This window comes from Vicia villosa, linkage group LG5 (genome assembly GCF_029867415.1).
Source record: "Vicia villosa cultivar HV-30 ecotype Madison, WI linkage group LG5, Vvil1.0, whole genome shotgun sequence".
In the NCBI taxonomy this organism is placed as follows: Eukaryota; Viridiplantae; Streptophyta; class Magnoliopsida; order Fabales; family Fabaceae; genus Vicia; species Vicia villosa.
Genome location: NC_081184.1, coordinates 141,801,434 through 141,823,174, shown reverse-complemented (window position 1 = coordinate 141,823,174; position 21,741 = coordinate 141,801,434). Strand labels below are relative to the sequence as shown.

The 21,741-nt window shown below is 33.5% G+C and overlaps 1 protein-coding gene across 1 annotated transcript; it reads right to left on the bottom strand.

Moving 5' to 3' along the window:
* Positions 1 to 3,633: 3,633 nt before the first annotated feature.
* LOC131602834 (RING-H2 finger protein ATL78-like) lies at positions 3,634 to 5,598 on the bottom strand. The gene has a single exon (XM_058875035.1). The coding sequence runs from the start codon at positions 5,525 to 5,527 to the stop codon at positions 4,853 to 4,855; it is 675 nt and encodes a 224-aa protein (XP_058731018.1). The 5' UTR covers positions 5,528 to 5,598; the 3' UTR covers positions 3,634 to 4,852.
* Between the last annotated feature and the right edge of the window lie 16,143 nt (positions 5,599 to 21,741).

Genomic DNA, 21,741 nt, shown 5'->3' with positions numbered 1-21,741 from the left:
GAGCTAGCACAATATCTTGATGAATATGTTTTCTCTTGGTGACAAAAAGGCTTAATTGCAACTTTGGTCCCTCCATTTTGTCTTTTTTTTGATTTTGGTCCCTCTATTTTTAAAACCACGATTTTGGTCCCCCTTCTGAATTTTCTGTTGAAAAAGAGACATATATAGGGACTAATTTTGTAGAAAAAAACAAAATAGGGGGACAAAAATTGCACAGAAAATTTAAAAAGGGACTAAAATAGTGGTTTTTAAAATAAAGGGATCAAAATCAAGAAAAAGACGAAATAGGGGGACTAAAGTTGCAATTAAGCCAAAAAAAAAGAAAAAAGAAGCAATTGTATTAGTTTTATCCATCTATTGCCTGACATGAGTGTGCTTCCTGAAATCTTCAAGTAATTGAATTTTTTTATAAAAAAACATTCATACCATAATCATGCATTAATCATATTTGTATCTATCTTGCATCAATCATATTTGCATCATCCTTGCATCAACAATGTTTGTTTCAGTTTAACTTTAACCTTGCATCAATCATGTTTTTTCTATTTCTTCTTGTGACATATGTGTGCTTTAACCTTGCATCTATCCTTAAATCATTCTTATCGAAATAAGCATCAATCTTTCGGTTGAAGGCGATTATTTACTTTTTTTGTCGATCTAAGCATCGACCAATCTTTTGATTGAAGACAATAATTTATTTTTCTTTGTCAATCTAAACATCAACCAACCAGTTAAAGACAATCATTTACTTTCCTTGTCGGTCTACACATCAAACTTTCCGTTGAAGATGATCATTTACTTTCATGTCGATCTAATCAACAACCTTTTGATTAAAGACGATCATTTATGTTTCTTGTTGATCTAAGAATCATCTTTTTAAGACAATCATATTATTTTCTTGTCGTCTCTTTTTTTTTGCTCATTAAAGGACAAAATTGGGGTCCTTTATATTTAATTATCTTTCAAAAAGATTATATGAAAACTACCATTATTCATATTTTTCTAGTAAAATATAATTAAATAAGGACAACTGTAGTACCCCAATTTTTTCCGAACATTTAAAAAATTAATAAAAAAAAGTGTGTGAGTATTATATTTGATTTTGTTGATTTTTTTCTAGAATAATAAAAAAAGGTCTTTTTAATCATTTGTTTTCATTCATCTAGCATTCATTTTATTAAATTTCATCAAGAAAAAAAACTATAAAAATAAATTAAAATAAGATTATTTAAATTTAATCTATGAAAAAAATTTTAAAAAAATTTATTATCGTTTCAAAAATTAAAATAAATAAATAAATAAATCAAGAAAATTCATTAATGAGAAAAATATTTCTAAATATCATTTTTTTCAAAATGGTAAAAATCTCATCAAACTAAATCAGAATACCAAAAAATGTCAATAGGTTTATTTTTCTTAATTGCATTTCTCACCATCAATTTTTTCTTTAAGATCAACATAATATTTTACTATAAACATAAGTCACTTTGTGAGGTTTGGGAGAAATATTTTTCAAAGAGTTAAATATTTTTCAATAGAGTTTTTTTGAAGCATTACCGAATACAAAATAGGGAGAGAAATTTTTTAGAGAGGTTTTTGAGGGGAACTATTTTTGAGAGTTTTTTTCGAAGCATAACAAAATGCCAAAAAGGAAAAGAACTTTTTGAGAGAGCTCGTTAAGAGACCTGGGTATCTTCATCTTGATCAGCCTTTCTTTTGAACTCTTTTCTCCAAAAACACCTAGATGTGCCTTTATGAGTGGACTTGAGAATTTTCCAAGTATCTTTGGCCACAACACAAGTGATAATCAGTCTAAAGAAGTGCTTATCAACTCCATTGATTATGGCATTAACAGCTTCAGAGTTATAAAGAGTCAATTCATACTCTTCTCTTCTATATCCCTAGTACCATGATTCTCCCAACCTGAAAAACTTCAAGGTTTTGTTGTCCATTGATTTACAGAATGCTATCATTCTAGTTTTCCAAGAGACATATAGTACCCGAAACTTATCTCCCTGGAGCTCACCCAATAAATAGAACATGGTGTCTACTCTGATACCAATTGAAATTCTGGAACTTTTAAAACATGTTAATACTGATGTCCCAACCTTAAAACACAATGTCAATACAGATGTTACGACATCTGCTGATTGACAGAACACAATAAACCAGAGTGCAGAAATAAATTGCAGAATGATAAATAAAACAAATAATTGTTAACCTAGTTTGATGCATTGTCACATACTCTAGGGGCTACCATGCCATGAAGGAAATCCACTATGATAGTATTAGTTCAAAACCTAAACAGTCTCATTTTTCAAAATTCTCGCCTAATCACTACCTTGTGCGACTTCTACCTAGAACCCTCTAGATATGGGATCCCCCTCTCACTTCCTACAACCAATCACCTCCGTGATAAACCAGTCACAACCTGTGACAATAACCAAAATAGAAGATTATTCTTCCAATACAAAAACAACTCAGATTTGCTTAAAAGCTTTTTACTGAGAATAATACTCAACTCTATGCTTAAAAGCTTCAAGAATGAGAACAATAACTTGACAAACAATCAAGTAACAATCAATCTACCTTACAGTATCAAAAAATACATGGGTGATTTACAAAAATACAAGAGGCTCTCAAAATCTAAGACACTAAAGTTTCCCTAATTTTACAATTGGGAAAAGAGTTGATTACATTAGGTTTATGTTTCTCTTTAAATACTACTCAGGAGTCCATGGACTTCGAAATCTTCACCCAAATATTACTTGATCCACAAGCTGAGAGCTGTACCAATTATGTAGAAAAATCTCCTTAAATCTTAATTAGAACAAAATATTAAGCTTCCTAAATTATCTCAACATCCAATTTTAGAAACTTCTGTACAATTGGAGATCAAATCACTTGTTCCAGATTAAATCTTTTTGACCAGCAAAAATAAGTGAGATATATCAAAAAGGAATCTCAGAAAATCAAATCAAATATGTCTACAATTAAAACAACTAGTACCGATGTTCTGGAACAATATGTCAGAACATCTATCTTCAATGAACTTGACTAGCATTTTAGGACATTTTCCATAAAATCTTGCTATGAACCATGTTTTAGCAAAATTGCTACCAATCCTAAAACCATGGTACTAACATGAATAATATAAGGCTCCTTGTTGGAATTAGGTTGATTTTCATCATAAGAAAATAGGTAGCAAAGGAAATTATGCCACACCAAGCCATAACTATCACACCCATATATCGGTAGCTAGCCACTCTAAAGCGTAGGTGGTGAATCCCATAATATGTCGAATATAAACCATGCATAAACTTAGGGGCAAACCATAAGGCCTGACCCTTGGTCGGGCACAGTCCTCTCCAACGTCAAAATTACCCCTATTCCAAACAAAAGGACGAGTAAGAACAACCGAGCCATTAAGGCGAACAAAGCATTGAAACAAAATTACAAGCGAATAAAATGATGAAACAAAATTGCAATCAAACAAAGCGATGAAACAAAATCGCAGGCAGATAAGCAGTAAATAAACAGTAAAATATTGAAGAAGATACAACAAACCATTGAAATAAATGAACAATCAATTTATTAAGAAATTAAAGTATTGTTCGAATTAAAGTACAAATGCCATAGCGGCAGTAAAGACTACAAAATCATTATGCCTCTTCTATAGGATCTTCATCCTCTTTCGCCTCCTCATGATCACAAACAATCTCTCCGTCAACGACCTTCTTCTTGAAGCCAATCTTCTCTTGAGGAATTTCAACGTATAGACAAAGAACCTCAATTTAGTGGGAGGCTCTCTAGAAAGCATGAATCCCTTGATACCTTTATCAATGACGTTATCACCCTCATTCTTTAGCTTTTGCACATGCTCCTTGTGAGATTCCCTCAACCTCTCAAAGACTTCCTAGGCTGCAATAACTTGGGAGGACAACTCCACCTCAATGGACTTGACCTTTTATAGGGCATTCTCTTTGTCGTCCATACACCTTTGCAGGCTAGTCCCCTTGGTAGCCAAATTTGACGGGGTATCGTGGGCATCCACCTCCTTTTTGAGGTCAGCTAACTTCCATGCCTCATTCTGGAATCTCTCCATCTCCTTTCCTGACTTCTTCAACTCATCTTAAATTTTATCCACCTTTTCTTGAAGAGAAGTTCGGTTGGACACAACAACTTCCCATTTGTTCCTCCATTGCTCTTTTTCATTGGAAAGGTTTCCTAGAGCGAATATTTCTCCTCAACCCAACTCATCGGAAGGCTTCTCATGCACCACATAATAACAAGTCTTGGGGGGCAACTGTTCTGGACTAACCTATATGCCCAATACGAGAAAGGCCCAATTGTCAACCACACATATATATCATCAATGCATGAACAACAAAAGAGAGGTATGATTCAATACATAATTCACTTTATCCCATTTTCATTAAAAAAAAAACTAACTTAAACATTAGAGTGTTAGTCTTGTAGGTCCATCCCGCATCACCGCACTAAAGCAACCCGCACCACCGCGTCAAAGATCTACACCAACTATTCTGATTCTCGAATGAACACTAAGTGTTCTTATTATAAAATTTTATCCAAATTCACGAGTGGCATAATTGAGAACAAAATTAATATAATAAAATAAAATAATGGATAGAGAAGTTATTACCTTTATATTATCTATTTAAATATTTATTTTGAAGGTTTTATTATATCTGTTTCAATTAACTATGTTTCAAATTAACTATTTACTAAAAAAATGTGGGAGAAAAAAAACTGTACTCGAAATTTTAACAAATTTATATTTAGATTTGGGGTGAACCTAAAGAAACTAAAAGCTTCAAACTATAATTATCATTTATCTGCTTTCTTCTCTATAGTTACGTTCAACAGCTTCATGTTCTAGTGGTTGAATTCTTATAATAGTTTCTGGCACCGGCAATACAGGTTGTGCTTCTAATCCAACAATCTTTCGACATGTTTGAAGAAGACATTGTCTGCACTTGGGACATGATGAGTGTTCCTTTAGCCATTTGTCAATGCAGCGAACATGAAAACCATGGTTGCATTTAGGCAAAATCCGCACCTTTTCACCCTTTGCAAACTCTGAGAGACATATAACACACTCCCTATCCAAACCTGGTAATTTCAAGTCAGTTGAATAACTCACTGTTGGGAATGTTTTGAGAGCCTTCTTCTTTATTCCTTTGTTGGCCAATTGTTGTGAAGCGTTGTTACTTGAACTCGAAGAAGCTTGGTTGTTGATTGAAAACCTCAAGGCACATCTTATGATGGAGTTTAATGCAAGAGAGCAAACAAGAGCACACAGTAGGACTGCAAGTATCATTACAACATTTGAATCAAATTGACGAATTCCGAAATATGAGTTTGTAGAATTATGGTTGTTTGTTAGAATAGGAGAGTTGGTCAGTGATCGATGATCAGCAGGGTTTTGGAAGAGTAGCCTTCTTGTGTGAGAATCCACAAGAAGCTCATGGAAGAGCTGTGAAGTAAAGGAAGTAGAAGCATACATGTTTTTTGTTGAGGAAGTTGATGAGTTAGTTAATTAGAGAAGAAGGATTGTTGTTATGCTATCTTAGATTGGGAACTATATATAAGAAAGTTACATAATATGGTTTCATACTTTCATTAAAGTTAGAATGTAACTATTATTATAATTTGGTGCCAAGTTGGTTGTTACTTTCAGTTAAATCAGCTATTATTATATTATTGCCGCCCACTCACCTTGCTACACTTACAACTATATTAGTTTAATTACAATCTTCATGCAAGTGGTTAGATTGCAATAGATTTGAGGAAATGTTTAAGTTGTATATTTGATCTGCAATCTAATCTGATATTACTATTTGCCTACAGCTATAAGTACTTTTTATGGGGAAAGTGCTTGTTGAATGGGCTTTTTATTTCCCTTTTATTTGTATTGATTTGTTTACTTTTATATATTGGCAATATTTGGATGTAGTAGCGCACACAGTGAATTAGTAACCGCGGAACACAAGAATTATAGTGTTGGTTTGTCTATTAGTATTAAAAAGTGATGCTTTTGCTTTTGGATAAGGCAATAATAGAAACAAGTACCACTTAGTTGGATATCCGTATCTTGATTTGTTGGATATCACTAATGTTATTGTTTCTTTGCACTTGCATCTTGTGTGAGGAGAAATACTAAGGTGGCATAGACAACTGTTAGTTGAACAGCTAGATATATATTACTGCAAGTATGATTTTAAACTAAGTATCGCAACTTTGAATGCAATATTGCATATACAGTAGCCTCTGCAACTGCACGGGGCCGCAAATACTATGTAATTTAAAATCCAATACGGGCATAGGAACCATTTCTAACAATTTTGCCTAGTCCATTCAATTTTTCTAATCAAAAATTAAAATTTTACAATTCTTATTCACAATCATCTCCCAATTAATAATGAAAATTTTTAATTTTAATTGTCTCTTAACTGGGTATTTCAAACATCTCATTCAAGATTCATGCTGCAATAACTGAAATATGAATCGCAACAGCAGCGATGGCCGCAATCACAACAAACGCAACCACAATTAAAAGCAATATATACAACTATGCATAAGAACATCTCAAAGAGATATAAGATTGGCTAACTATTAAGATGATTGGAGCGAGATAAGTGGTTTTCCATGAAACAACACTATTACGAATAAGTGATTTTATTTTAGTTGAAAAAGAGATTTTACATCAATTTGTTGGTCGAGGATAAGAAGAGTGTCATAATAATAATTTGTTGGTACTAGATCTTAAAAAAAAAGAAGGTATTCTATCCATTTCTATCGTATATAATAATAATAATTGATCAAATAGAGTTACTTTACAATTTAGTTGAGTAGTGCACATAAAATTATATTAAACGAGTTTTATTATTGTTCTAGATCACAAAATCTCTGTTTGAAAAAGTTAAATTATCGATGAAATGAAATAGCCAAATAAAGTCACGTTAAACCAATGGAACAAAAAGATAGAAAAGGAGCCTATATAAAAGTGAAATTAAGGGCCCGTTTGTTTTGGTTTTTTTTAAAAATGATTTTTATAGTGTTACCAAATTTTGCAAAAAAAATTTTTACAAAGAAACTTTTTATAAAAGTTTCAAATGAAAAATCTGTTTGAATAGTTATTCTTAAAATGTGATTTTAGGTATTTCATCTATTTATGGGGAAAAAATTTGGATATCAAAATTTCAAAAAATCACTTAATTTTGAAGCTATTTCAAATAGATTTTCATAAAAATCATTTTTGAAATACAACTTTTTGAAAAAATTATGATTTTGACTAAGTTTTGGTCTTCAATTATGTATGTTTATGTTATAGGATGTCAAATTAAGTGATTCATTTTAGAAAAAACGAATATAAAAAAACTTGTAATATTTTGAAAAACGGTTTTAAAAAATCTATTTTCAAAAATACAAAGAAAAAATCTATTATTTTAAAGCTGAAACAAACTGGCCATAAATATTAATATACCATCCTTTTAATAGCTATAGAAAGATCAACCATAAGATTTTGGAAGAAGATAATATAATCCAGTTTGCGCAAAATAAACTATAAACAAGAATATTATGATCCTTAATTGTGGTCTTTTGTTTCTATTCTTGATTAAAATAACTACGCACTGAAAAGTGTATATTGTGGACTTAAATGTGGCTGAGGATTAGCAATATTGGTCTAATCAAAGGTGTCAAGCACTAGAAGAAATCATTAAACATAAGGTCGAAAAGAATTAAAGGTGATCAATGAGACAAGTTGTTTATGTAAAGTACTTAATTTATAACTTATTATTGATGAAATTAAAGTTGCAATTGAAATTGCAAATATGTATAAAAACCATTTGAAATTGAAAGGCAACCTTTGGTTCATGTACAATTTGCCTTTTCACCACGGTGCAAAGGCAACCTTTGGCTTGTTAAATCAAACCAACCACTTGAAGGAAAAGGAGATTTGTTAAATAAATTCCAACTGTAAATCTCACTCAATCTATCCATTTTTATCTACTCCATAGGAGTACATTAATATAGATCCACTCTTTAACATGATAAATGCTTTTTTCATGACACACAATAAAATATCAAACACATTATTTTTGTTGGATGAAAGTAACATAAAGTTTGTTCTCTTAGAGTAATTTCAACCTTGTTTAAAATAATAAATAAAATTTTCATGTCTAGAACACAATCAATCTTGAGGGTAATTGATGGTGGTAGATATTCAATGATGGTTGTTATCTTAGAGGAGATATATTCTTTAATCTAGCCACATTTCCGTCGGTCCGATCATTCTGAGATGAAACACCTAGGGTTTGAATGTAACACCCATTATCTACCCCGCAATTATAAGCGAAAATCAGAGTGCATTTAAAATTATTCATCAAACGATGGGATGTCACAATTCGACTTAACCAAACAAACATACTTATATTTTATTTAATAAAGATACATAGCATTCGGAACAAAACTTCATTCACCACTTACAACTTATAAACATCTTTATATTCAACTTAACACAAATGTCATCATGGAATACAATAATCATATAATAACGACTAATCCCCCCCGAGTGCTACGTATTAGAGCAATGGACACCGACTCGACTTGCCATAAAGCAACATCAAGACTTCACATAAACGAACTCGAACAACCACGGCTAATCTTGAGTACCTGCCCATTTCCCATGGTAGGGGAAATATCAGCAAAGGGGTGAGATATCTTACAATATAAAGGAATGCATGATAAATAATATAGGAGATATAGATCATACATAATTTCACCACTTCGCATCACATAACATATTACAACAAGTTTCACCACAAAACAACTTATCAATATAATACAACTCTCAAAACGGCAACGAGGTCATTAATCACATATTCAAATATACAAGTATGATATCAAATACGTCACCACAAACATATCATTATCACGTCACAACAAACACCTCGTCATCTCAACAATCCAAACACAATTCAAATGCAATTCAAATGCGACTCAAATGTGACTCAAACTTATGCATATGCATGTGGTACCATTAGAGTAAAACTCCCGTCTCAAACAGTTTGCCATTGGGCCGTCTCAAACATTTGCCACAAGGGCCGTCTCAAACATTTGCCACAAGGGCCGTCTCAAACAATTGCCACAAGGGCCGTCTCAAACAATGCAATGGATGCGACTCAAATGATGCACATCTACAAACACAACTTAAACCACTTAATCAACTTAAACGACATAATCAACTTGAACAACATAATCAACTTAAACAACATAATCAACTTAAACAACATAATCAACTCCATGCCAAGGTTCTATGGCAATAACCGTATCATAGTAATTTACCACATCTCAATCATTTCATCACATCATATTGACATAAAACCTCTATTCAACTTCATTCTTATCAACATAATACAACAATAACAACGATTCATCATGTTACAACAACAACAATTTATTATATTACACAACAACAACAAACATCAACAAATTCTTCATATTCCTTAATTCAAGTAATCATCATAACACGTTATATTCAACTTCCTAATAAAGACATATATATTCTTAATTCATCACATGGCATCATCGTCGACTCATACATATCAAATACGCACAATTAAGCACATATAACATACAACATCTTTATCAATTATGCATATCATCACATATCTGATTATCTCATTATAAGGAAGGCACATATTATCAATTCAATAACATTGTATCGTCATAAGGAAAAATATACATCAAGTTATACCGCAACATGGTTACATTGATTCATAGCAAGGAACATACTTCACATGTTAACACAACACAGTTCATCACTTAATCCCAATAAATATAATAGTAGAATAGATCCTATGAATCATTTTATTGCATAATGGTATAGTTCATTGCGTTAGCTTTCCAACGCTTCAAACGGCGCCTAAAACGGAGTTACGTATCAAAAGTTATGGTCCTTACAAAATCTGTCAAAAATGGACATCAGCAGGTCGACGCAAAAATGTTTCTGTCCCCCTCGGGTATGTGCACGCTGACCCAATAGGTCGACACATTCATCAGAAACCCAGATTTTTTTGCCTTTTTAGGCTGCACAGGTCGACGCAAACCTCTGTGTAGGTCGACCTATGCTGCGTAAAACTCAGAAAATCACCATTTTCTTCCCCATTCCCCTCATACAACACCCATTAACCCAAACCAAATCCATACATCATTTAAAAGCAAATTTAGCACACATATAAGGTTCCTAAATATGTTTCTAATCATGGGTTCATACACAAACATCAACAACATGATTAATGGCACAATTCCATAGATTCAATCATAAACCCTAACAATTTCAAACTCACACATCCATGGAGAATAACATACAATCTAACCCACCATAAACATCATCATGCCAACCCTTAGAGAGTAAGAACCCCACCCTTACCTTAGCAAAATCCTCATATTCAATGGAGTCATCCCTCTCTTCATGCCATAGCTTTCTTCTCTTCCTCTCTTCTTCTTTGTCTTCTTTCTCTTCTTTCTCTTCTTTCTCTTCTTTCTCCACAAAATGAGTTATGAGGTTTAATCTCTAAAACCCTAACTCTTACTATATTTTCTCACTAATGGGCTTAACCCATAACCCATCCATTATGTTATATTCTTTCAACTTAGGCCCAATTCATAACATCTCTTTAATTACTCAACTAAGCCAAATAACACACATAAATAATTAACCACACAACATACCCAAATATTATTTCCAATAATATTACGCATCTACCATCGATCCATAACTTACATATACCGACTCGCAAATTCATAATCCTCCGACTAATCCGACTAATAAATCCGACCACAACTTAACTGCTCAAATCAACATATTAATCCAAATTACGCCTTTAGAATAATACCGATAAATCCCAACTTCAACTAATTCCAACGAATAAATCCTCGATCAATTTAATTAAATAATTAATTAAATTCGGGGCGTTACAACTCTCCCCCACTTAGAATATTTTCGTCCTCGAAAATCCATCTGACATAACCGTCCTCAACTTCACTTCCAACTCTCCAATTCTCAATTGCGCTTGACAACACTTCGACTACCGGAACAACTCAATCCGATTTAAATCCAACGTCAATTATCCGACATCTCTACGACACACTTGTTAACAACTTACTAACCACCTCAGGAATCTCTCGGCTTATCAATGCTTAAGGTAGAAATAACAATAACACGCTCAAATGTGGAGATACAATCTTACTTCATTAACTTAGCAACAGAGTCATCACTGCTCAACAGTACCTTGACTATCGATCCTTAAGGTAGTAACAATCATAACCTTCATATACTTAGGTTTTCAATGCCATACCATTATTGTATTAACAACATTCTCAACACCAGAACACATACTAACTTTCATTCCCATAATTATACATGCCAATCTTCAACAAACGCCAACAACTTTCTCTTCGCCTCGTTGTATCACTCTTATAGTGACATCAACATAGCCAGCATACTCAACTCAGTCATAGTGCGAAATATCACTTCTTACTTACAAAGTCCAACAACAATATCATGACAACAGAAACCAAATCACTATAACGTCAACTTACCAAGATTACTCGACGAATACACTCAACTCGACCATCAACCAACATCCCTTATATCATCCTTATAAACTCGGCAAGTATTCACAAGAGAATACCATATCTCCGATACATCGTTCTTATCTCAACACTCACCAAATCAAACATGCAGATCAAAACATATCATTCTTCTAAGCTTCCGATACCTAGTTCTCACACGCACATAGCAATTGTGCCACCTTACACATCCGCTGCGCAACTCTGATAATCCATCTTAAGTCACCGTCCACGTAAAATCTTTCCGTCAATTACACGGTTCACAAGTCTTAATCTAGTTCGGACTTCCTTAAACATCCATCACAAAATTGTGGCTCACTTGACGTTCTCAATCCTTCACTTTACGATGTTATCTCGCCTATAAATCAGCTTCTCCGACTTGTTCATTACTTCACCATTCATGGATACTTTTCCATTAATTCACACCAACCAGAGAGCAACTAGCTTCACGACATAACATTCATCTCTTTACGCACTATCAAGCTAGCAAGAGACGTCCATGCCATCCAGTCACGATTTCGTCTACTATTAACAAGAGATTAAGGGTGATCAAGTCCTCAATTTGTCAATAGATAGCCGACAACCATAATGGAGCATAAGCCATCATCACCAACATTAATAATGTTCTTTTCTAGCTTGTACTCATATCACCAAAAGCAGTACAATTCCATAATTCACTAATCTTCCAAAATCATCTGAATAAGCTAACACTGATGCCTTGCATCTTCCTACTAAAACACCTCTGACGATACATCAGAACAAAATTCTTGTACGCCATTATTAACACTTCTTATTATTGAAATCATTCTCATCTCTGCGCACTTCCAGCTCTTACTCGCCCTTCAGAAAGTTTCAACAACTTCAACGGCTTCTACTACTGCCTCAATCACTTGCATCAATCTTACAACAATACTTCTTTTAATCACTGATCCAACATCGACATCTTACGCAAGTTTGCTCAACCAACAACTTCACAGTCCATCAGCAGCATACTACATCCTACAACTGAAACAGAACCGAGAAGCATAACTTCTCCCCCACTTAGCTTCAAACCAACTCCTGCAGACAAACGATCAGAAGAACAACAAGTACCGACAGTGTTTCACACACTCGTTGCGTACACGGGAATAAACAACATTAGACAACATTGGCCGGATGGACCGACCTGCTCTGATACCACTATTGTAACACCCATTATCTACCCCGCAATTATAAGCGAAAATTAGAGTGCATTTAAAATTATTCATCAAACGATGGGATGTCACAATTCGACTTAACCAAACAGACATACTTATATTTCATTTAATAAAGATACATAGCATTCGGAACAAAACTTCATTCACCACTTACAACTTATAAACATCTTTATATTCAACTTAACACAAATGTCATCATGGAATAGAATAATCATATAATAACGACTAATCCCCCCCGAGTGCTACGTATCAGAGCAATGGACACCGACTCGACTTGCCATAAAGCAACATCAAGACTTCACATAAACGAACTCGAACAACCACGGCTAATCTTGAGTACCTGCCCATTTCCCATGGTAGGGGAAATATCAACAAAGGGGTGAGATATCTTACAATATAAAGGAATGCATGATAAATAATATAGGAGATATAGATCATATATAATTTCACCACTTCGCATCACATAACATATTACAACAAGTTTCACCACAAAACAACTTATCAATATAATACAACTCTCAAAATGGCAACGAGGTCATTAATCACATATTCAAATATACAAGTATGATATCAAATACGTCACCACAAACATATCATTATCACGTCACAACAAACACCTCGTCATCTCAACAATCCAAACACAATTCAAATGCAATTCAAATGCGACTCAAATGTGACTCAAACTTATGCATATGCATGTGGTACCATTGGAGTAAAACTCCCGTCTCAAACAGTTTGCCATTGGGCCGTCTCAAACATTTGCCACAAGGGCCGTATCAAACATTTGCCACAAGGGCCGTCTCAAACAATGCAATGGATGCGACTCAAATGATGCACATCCACAAACACAACTTAAACCACTTAATCAACTTAAACGACATAATCAACTTGAACAACATAATCAACTTAAACAACATAATCAACTTAAACAACATAATCAACTTAAACAACATCAACTCCATGCCAAGGTTCTATGGCAATAACCGTATCATAGTAATTTACCACATCTCAATCATATCATCACATCATATTGACATACAACCTCTATTCAACTTCATTCTTATCAACATAATACAACAATAACAACGATTCATCATGTTACAACAACAACAATTTATTATATTACACAACAACAACAAACATCAACAAATTCTTCATATTCCTTAATTCAAGTAATCATCATAACACGTTATATTCAACTTCCTAATAAAGACATATATATTCTTAATTCATCACATGGCATCATCGTCAACTCATACATATCAAATACGCACAATTAAGCACATATAGCATACAACATCTTTATCAATTATGCATATCATCATATATCTGATTATCTCATTATAAGGAAGGCACATATTATCATTTCAATAACATTGTATCGTCATAAGGAAAAACATACATCAAGTTATACCGCAATGGTTACATTGATTCATAGCAAGGAACATACTTCACATGTTAACACAACACAGTTCATCACTTAATCCCAATAAATATAATAGTAGAATAGATCCTATGAATCATTTTATTGCATAATGGTATAGTTCATTGCGTTAGCTTTCCAACGCTTCAAACGGCGCCTAAAACGGAGTTACGGATCAAAAGTTATGGTCCTTACAAAATCTGTCAAAAATGGACATCAGCAGGTCGACGCAAAGGAATGCATAGGTCGACGCAAAAATGTTTCTGTCCCCCTCGGGTATGTGCACGCTGACCCAATAGGTCGACGCATTCATCAGAAACCCAGATTTTTTTGCCTTTTTAGGCTGCACAGGTCGACGCAAACCTCTGTATAGGTCGACCTATGCTGCGTAAAACTCAGAAAATCACCATTTTCTTCCCCATTCCCCTCATACAACACCCATTAACCCAAACCAAATCCATACATCATTTAAAAGAAAATTTAGCACACATATACGTTTCCTAAATATGTTTCTAATCATGGGTTCATACACAAACATCAACAACATGCTTAATGGCACAATTCCATAGATTCAATCATTAACCCTAACAATTTCAAACTCACACATCCATGGAGAATAACATACAATCTAACCCACCATAAACATCATCATGCCAACCCTTAGAGAGTAAGAACCCCATCCTTACCTTAGCAAAATCCTCATCTTCAATGGAGTCATCCCTCTCTTCATGCCATAGCTTTCTTCTCTTCCTCTCTTCTTCTTTCTCTTCTTTCTCTTCTTTCTCTTCTTTCTCCACAAAATGAGTTATGAGTTTTAATCTCTAAAACCCTAACTCTTACTATCTTTTCTCACTAATGGGCTTAACCCATAACCCATCCATTGTGTTATATTCTTTCAACTTAGGCCCAATTCATAACATCTCTTTAATTACTCAACTAAGCCAAATAACACACATAAATAATTAACCACAAAACATACCCAAATATTATTTCCAATAATATTACGCATCTACCATCGATCCATAACTTACATATACCGACTCGCAAATTCATAATCCTCCGACTAATCCGACTAATAAATCCGACCACAACTTAACTGCTCAAATCAACATATTAATCCAAATTACGCCTTTAGAATACTACCGATAAATCCCAACTTCAACTAATTCCAACGAATAAATCCTCGATCACTTTAATTAAATAATTAATTAAATTCGGGGCGTTACATCGAACGTATTAGAAAGTCACTCAATCGACTTCTAGAACATTCTTCTGACCACTGAAATATCATGTACTCATCGACATGAGATCCATGTCATAAGCATATCCATTAGTCTTCTTTTTATTTGTGTCGTAAAGATAGCGAGACAATTATTTTTCTTCCCTATTTATATGGGATGACGCCATTTTCAAGGATCAAGTTTCAATTTTTTTTTGAATACTCTATCCTTATTCACTTACTCATTTGAGCGTTATGTTGTTAATCTTGCAGGTACACCCTCACACCGTTGTACCAGAAGCTCTTCTTCGTTGCAGCTTCCGTAACTCTTTGCATTTCTGTTAGAATTTGGAATCACTCTTTTGGTGAAAATGGAGGGTTTATACAGGGAGAGTTAGAGAGAGATAGATGAGAAACTAGGGAGAGAGAAAAAATTGAGGGTGAGAATGTATATTTCTCATTAACAATAATGTTGATACCTCCAAGATATATATACAATCAATACAAGTGGATTGTGACACAAGCAACATAAGCCAAATAGCAGAATTTCAAAATTTTGGGACCTATAATCGGTTAGAGAAAACCTGTAACTGGTTACAGCTGCTAAAACTAGAAAAATAACAAATAGTGTTAACCAGTTAGAACATTTGAATCATAAAAAAACTCTTAACACACCACCTTAATTTAAGTGCTCCAAGTCTTCCATGCTCATGTTCATCTTCAACCTTTTGAACACTTCAATTGTGACCCCTTGTTCAACAAATCAGCCACTTGACATTCACTTCTACAATATCCCAATCTCAACCTTCCTACGCAAACCAGTTCTCTCAAGTAGTGAAACCCCATCTCAATATGCTTGCTCTTACAATGTGCAATTGGTTTCTTATCAAGATTAATAGGGGAAATGTTATCAACCAAGGACGTTACATCGTCATTCTCATCCCTGTCTAGCTCCATCAATAGATTCATTAGCCACACACGTGGCTCACACACAACAAAATAATAATATTCTCGGCCTCAAAAGACGAGAGTGCCACTACTGATTCCATCTTTGAACACTAATAGATTGGTGTTCTACCGAACATAAAGATGTAAACTTTTGATCATCTTCATCCCCACACCACTTAGAAATTGGTAAAATCGAATAAATTTCATTTTGTGCCCGTATCCGTTGCGGGAAAGAGAATTCCGCAGCCAATATAACCTTTGACGTATCTTAGAATCCTGTAGACTTCTGCCAAGTGAGACACCTTTGATCTCTCCAGGAATCTACTCACAATACCGACACTAAACACCAAATTTGACCATGTATTGCACAAGTAACAATAGGATTCAACCAGTCTTCTATACTGAGTTGGATTAACATCTTGCTCATCCTCTTTCTTAAAAAATTGTAACATTAGTTCAGCTAGAGTAATGGAAGCATTACAATGCTTTATTTCAAACTTCTTCAATATCTTAAGAGTATACCTTCTTTGATGCATGAGCAGTCCCTTTTTGGACTTGTGGAACTCAATGCCAAGAAAGTATGTCATGAGACTGTTGAATGCAGTATAGGGCAAGCAACAGAAAAGATTTGGAAATACTGATCCGGGAATTATTGTCCTCAGAGATGGAGAGATGCCATTCAATAGTTTATACGGTTTTGAGCTTTGGATTGAATGAGCAAAAAGTAAACAAAGATATAGACAGGAAAAGAATAAACACATTCTTAGAAGAGAAATAACTTATCAGGAATGTAAATATATTCACTCTTCACAAACATACACTAACCAACCTGTTATACTCAACCTACGATACTCGTCTATGTTATCACATATCTCTCACATAAGCGTCCATCTCTGGAGCACAAATGAGATCATCTCACAACTAAGGTTATCTCAAACGCGAAGTCACGAGAACATCCGTGTTCTCGCGTCGGCGATCTCTCGCGCGCCGCTCAAACACAAAAGCATTACGAACAGATACAAACGGTGAATGCTAGCTCTAAATCTATCTCTAGAGTTCAGAACCAACAGATTATCATCCTAGATAAAGATTCAAGCAGTTTATCTCTAAAGCAACCTAAATCCCCAGCATAGAGCAAAAATCCAGGATAACATCAACACAGATATGTAAAGCAAGTTAAATATAACATTATAATCGGTAAATATACATAAGATTCGAGTAACTATACAACACAAATAAATACACAGAGAATAGAAGAGATAAACCAAACATCTCGCGGGTTGTCAGCTCCGGTTGATGAGAAATCCACCTCTGATCTTCCAAGTGCATGACCCGGTGTTGTTTTCTAAGCTAATCCTACTCTAAGAATGAAAATGACGGAGTTGGAACCAAAAAATCTCCAAAACCATAACCCTAAAATGGTTCAAATGAAAGAATATAAACACAATTTCTGCTACGGTCGCTTAGCGGGCAAGCCTCCGCTAAGCGGATCTCACTTATTACAAAAAATATCTACAACAGTATACGTGAGCTCGCTAAGCGACGAACATCCGCTGAGCGGAACTCCAAATTTAGAATGTTTCTGGAAAGCGCGCTGGACTGCCGCTAAGCGGGTTGCTCTGCACAAATCTTGTTTATTTGATCCAAAATCGCGCAATCGGAGCCCGCCTTCGACACTTTATTCCTCAAGGCTCTAATATGCATAAATACCTATAAAAACAAGGGAAAAACTATTAAACGATACACAAAATGTATGAAAACTCAATAATATGAATATATACACAAAAGTGGGGATTTTATTACAAAAATGGAATGAATAGAATCGATAAGTGCCACAAAAATATACTCAAAATATTGACATTTTGGCACTTATCAGAGACCAAGGTCAGTCACATCAAATTCTTTCATAAGTTCACTCTTGAACTTAGAAACACGCTTCTCATCACTGTCCGTGATCAACAAATTATCTATGTATTAACAAAGGATGATCACCCATTCTCTTGTATTCGTCTTCATATACACACAATATTCGAATACACAAAACCTGTAACTAATTACAACTGCTAAAACTAGAAAAATAACAAACAGTGGTAACTGATTAATGCGAATGCGTAACCGATTACACCAACTCCATAATCACATTTCTTAAACTTATTTGACTTATTTTAACACTTGTAACCGATTACACAACCGTATTAATTGGTTACAACACTTGAATTATAAAAACATTCTTTCATCTCAAAGCAACTTATTTCATCCCAGTCATGTTTAATATTAATTGAATTACAAAAACATATAATCTTTGAATCCGTCAACTATATTTTACTTCCAATTGCCACTTATGTTTTCGTTTATCGAACTCTTATTTTGCGTGAGTTTTGAAAATGATTTAATTTCATATTTTTGGTCCAAAAAAATATTTAAGTCTTTCACATTTATTTATATTAAAAATAAAAACTATCTTATCCTATACATTCATACTAAAATTTAAATAGAGTTACTTCGCAATTTTTGTTGAGTAGTGCACAAAAAAATTATAGAGTTAAATACGTTTTTAGTCCCTATAAAAACTCTCTAAAATTTTTCTTTAATAAATGATTCTCGCAAACTTTTCCATCCTCAATATTGCTCCTTACCGTTAGTTTTCACTAACGGAGGCTGACGGGACACGCCACATGGAAGAAAGCTTTACAAAAATCTGAAAATGTTTAAAATTGCGGGGGTTTTAAACCTCCTCTAAACTAACCCAGAATGCTCCATAACTGTTCCACAAATGAATCAGTTAGATATTTCATTTAGTGTATTCATTATAAAGTCGTCATAAGTGGGCACATGTGTCTGAACCATTTAACCATTTCCAGCTTCATGTGACCAATCTCAAATGGCAAGATCTACAGAATTGAAATAAACATCGGTCAGTCAGACTACACATTCTGATATCAGAAAGTACCCAAATTGGAAACACAAGAGCATAAAAAGTTCCAGTTTTAAGTTTTTAACCATGAAATTGTTACATCTTACTAAAAATATCAGATTTTAAAAAAACATGAATTGCATTTGACATTGTCTTCATAAACTTGTACTAGAACGAAATTCCTACATCTAAGTATACATGTCTATCAAACACTCCTTAAACTCAATTTAAGATGTTAGGTTGACGATGGGTTGATTAACAAAGTTCATAATCAATTTTTTTTGTTTTTTTTTTCTGGTTTAGTTTAGAGGATAGATTTAAAATCCCCGCAATTTCAAACGTTTTCAAATTCTTGTCAAGTTGTGTTCTACGTGGCATGCCACGTCAGTCTCCGTTGGTGGAAACTAACAGGAGGGATCAATATTAAGAACGGAAAAGTTTGTGAAGACCATTTATTAAAAAAAGATTTTAGAGTTACTAAAATTACAGGGTCGCATATTTATAAAAACTTAAAACGTATTCAACCCAAAATTATATTAAACAAGTTTTGTTATCCTTCTGACTCTTAATTTTTGCTTGAAAATGTAAAGTCATCAATGTGGAATAGCCAAATACAGGCACAATTACTTGATGAAACAAAAAGCTCAGAAAAGGAGTCTATAAAAAGTGAAATTGAATATTAATATATAGTCCTTAAGAACTATAGAAATATCAAACATAAGATTTTCTAAGGAGATAACAGAATCCAGTTTACACAAAATAAACAATTAACAGGGATTTTATGATCCTTAATTGAGATATTTTATTTCTTTTATTGACTACCAAAGTTTGCAGTACTTAATTTATAATTTATCATTGACGGGCAATTGAAATTGAAAGGCAACCTTTGGTCCATATACAATTTGCCTTTTCACCGAGTGCAAAGGCAACCTTTGGCTAGTTAAATCAAACCCCACTTGAAGGAAAAGGAGATTTGTTAAATAAATTCCAACTGTATATCTCACTCAATCTATCAATTTTTATCTAACTCCATAGTAGCACATTAATATAGTTACACTCTTTAGCATGATAAATGGTTTTCTCATGACACACTTGTTATCCTTGTCAGACACAATAAAGATTAAACACATTATTTTTGTTGGTTGAAAATGACATAAAGTTTGTTCTCTTTGAGGAATTTCAATCCCGTTTATTATAATAAGTACAATTTTCTTGTCTAGATCACAATCAAACTTGAGGGTATTTGATGGTGGTAGATCTTGGATGAAGGTAGTTTATCCGAGAGGAGAGATATCCCCAAAATGCTTTTTGATACCAAATTTAATGCAAGCTTAATATTAAGAGAGCAAAACAATTAGGATGTTTCATTACACAATAAATATTCATCAAGAACATATACTAATGATCCAATGATTAATATTTTATCCTCTTATCTCTAACTTTAAAATTCATCCTATTTTGTAATAAAAAAAAAAATCCTATTTAACTAGCACTTGTCTATGCCCACCTATAGTATTTCTTCCCTATCTCAACACAAGATGCAAGTGCAATTGTGCAAAGAAACAATAACATTAGTGAGATCCCACATATACGGATATCCAACTAAGTGGTACTTGTCTCTATTACTGCCTTATCCAAAAGCAAAAGCTTCACTTTTTAATAATAGACAAACCAAGACTATAATTCTTGTGTTCCGCGGTTACTAATTAACTGTGTGCGCTACTACTCCCAAATATATAATGCAAACAAATCAATACAAACAAAAAGCAAATAAAAAGTCCTTTCAACAAGCACTTTCCCCATAAAAGTACGTATAGCTGTAGGCAAATATAGTAATATCAGATTAGATTGCGATCTAACCACTTGCATGAATATTTACGGTATAGCTAGGCGAGTGGGCGGCCTTAATATTGTATCATGCCTTTAGGATAAAGAGCATTCAAATAGTAACTGATTTAATTTAAGTAACAAGCAACTTGAAACCAAATTATAATAATACTTAAATTCAAACTTTATTCAAAGATATATATATATATATATATATATATATATATATATATATATATATATATATATATATATATATATATAGGGGACGACTCAGGTGAGAACACTTGATTATTATGAGAAATGAGAATAATGAATCACGACCATTAAATTTTGATTTTGTTGATTTTAATAGACTAGATTGGTTTCTCTTTCTATGTTGATTTAAAATAAATATTAAAGATTCTAGAAAGTGAAACCAATCCAGTACATTAAAATCAACAAAATCAAAATTTAATGGTTGTGATTCATTGTTCTCATTTCTCATACTAACCAAGTGTTCTCACCTGAGTCGTCCCCTATATATATATATATATATATATATATATATATTATC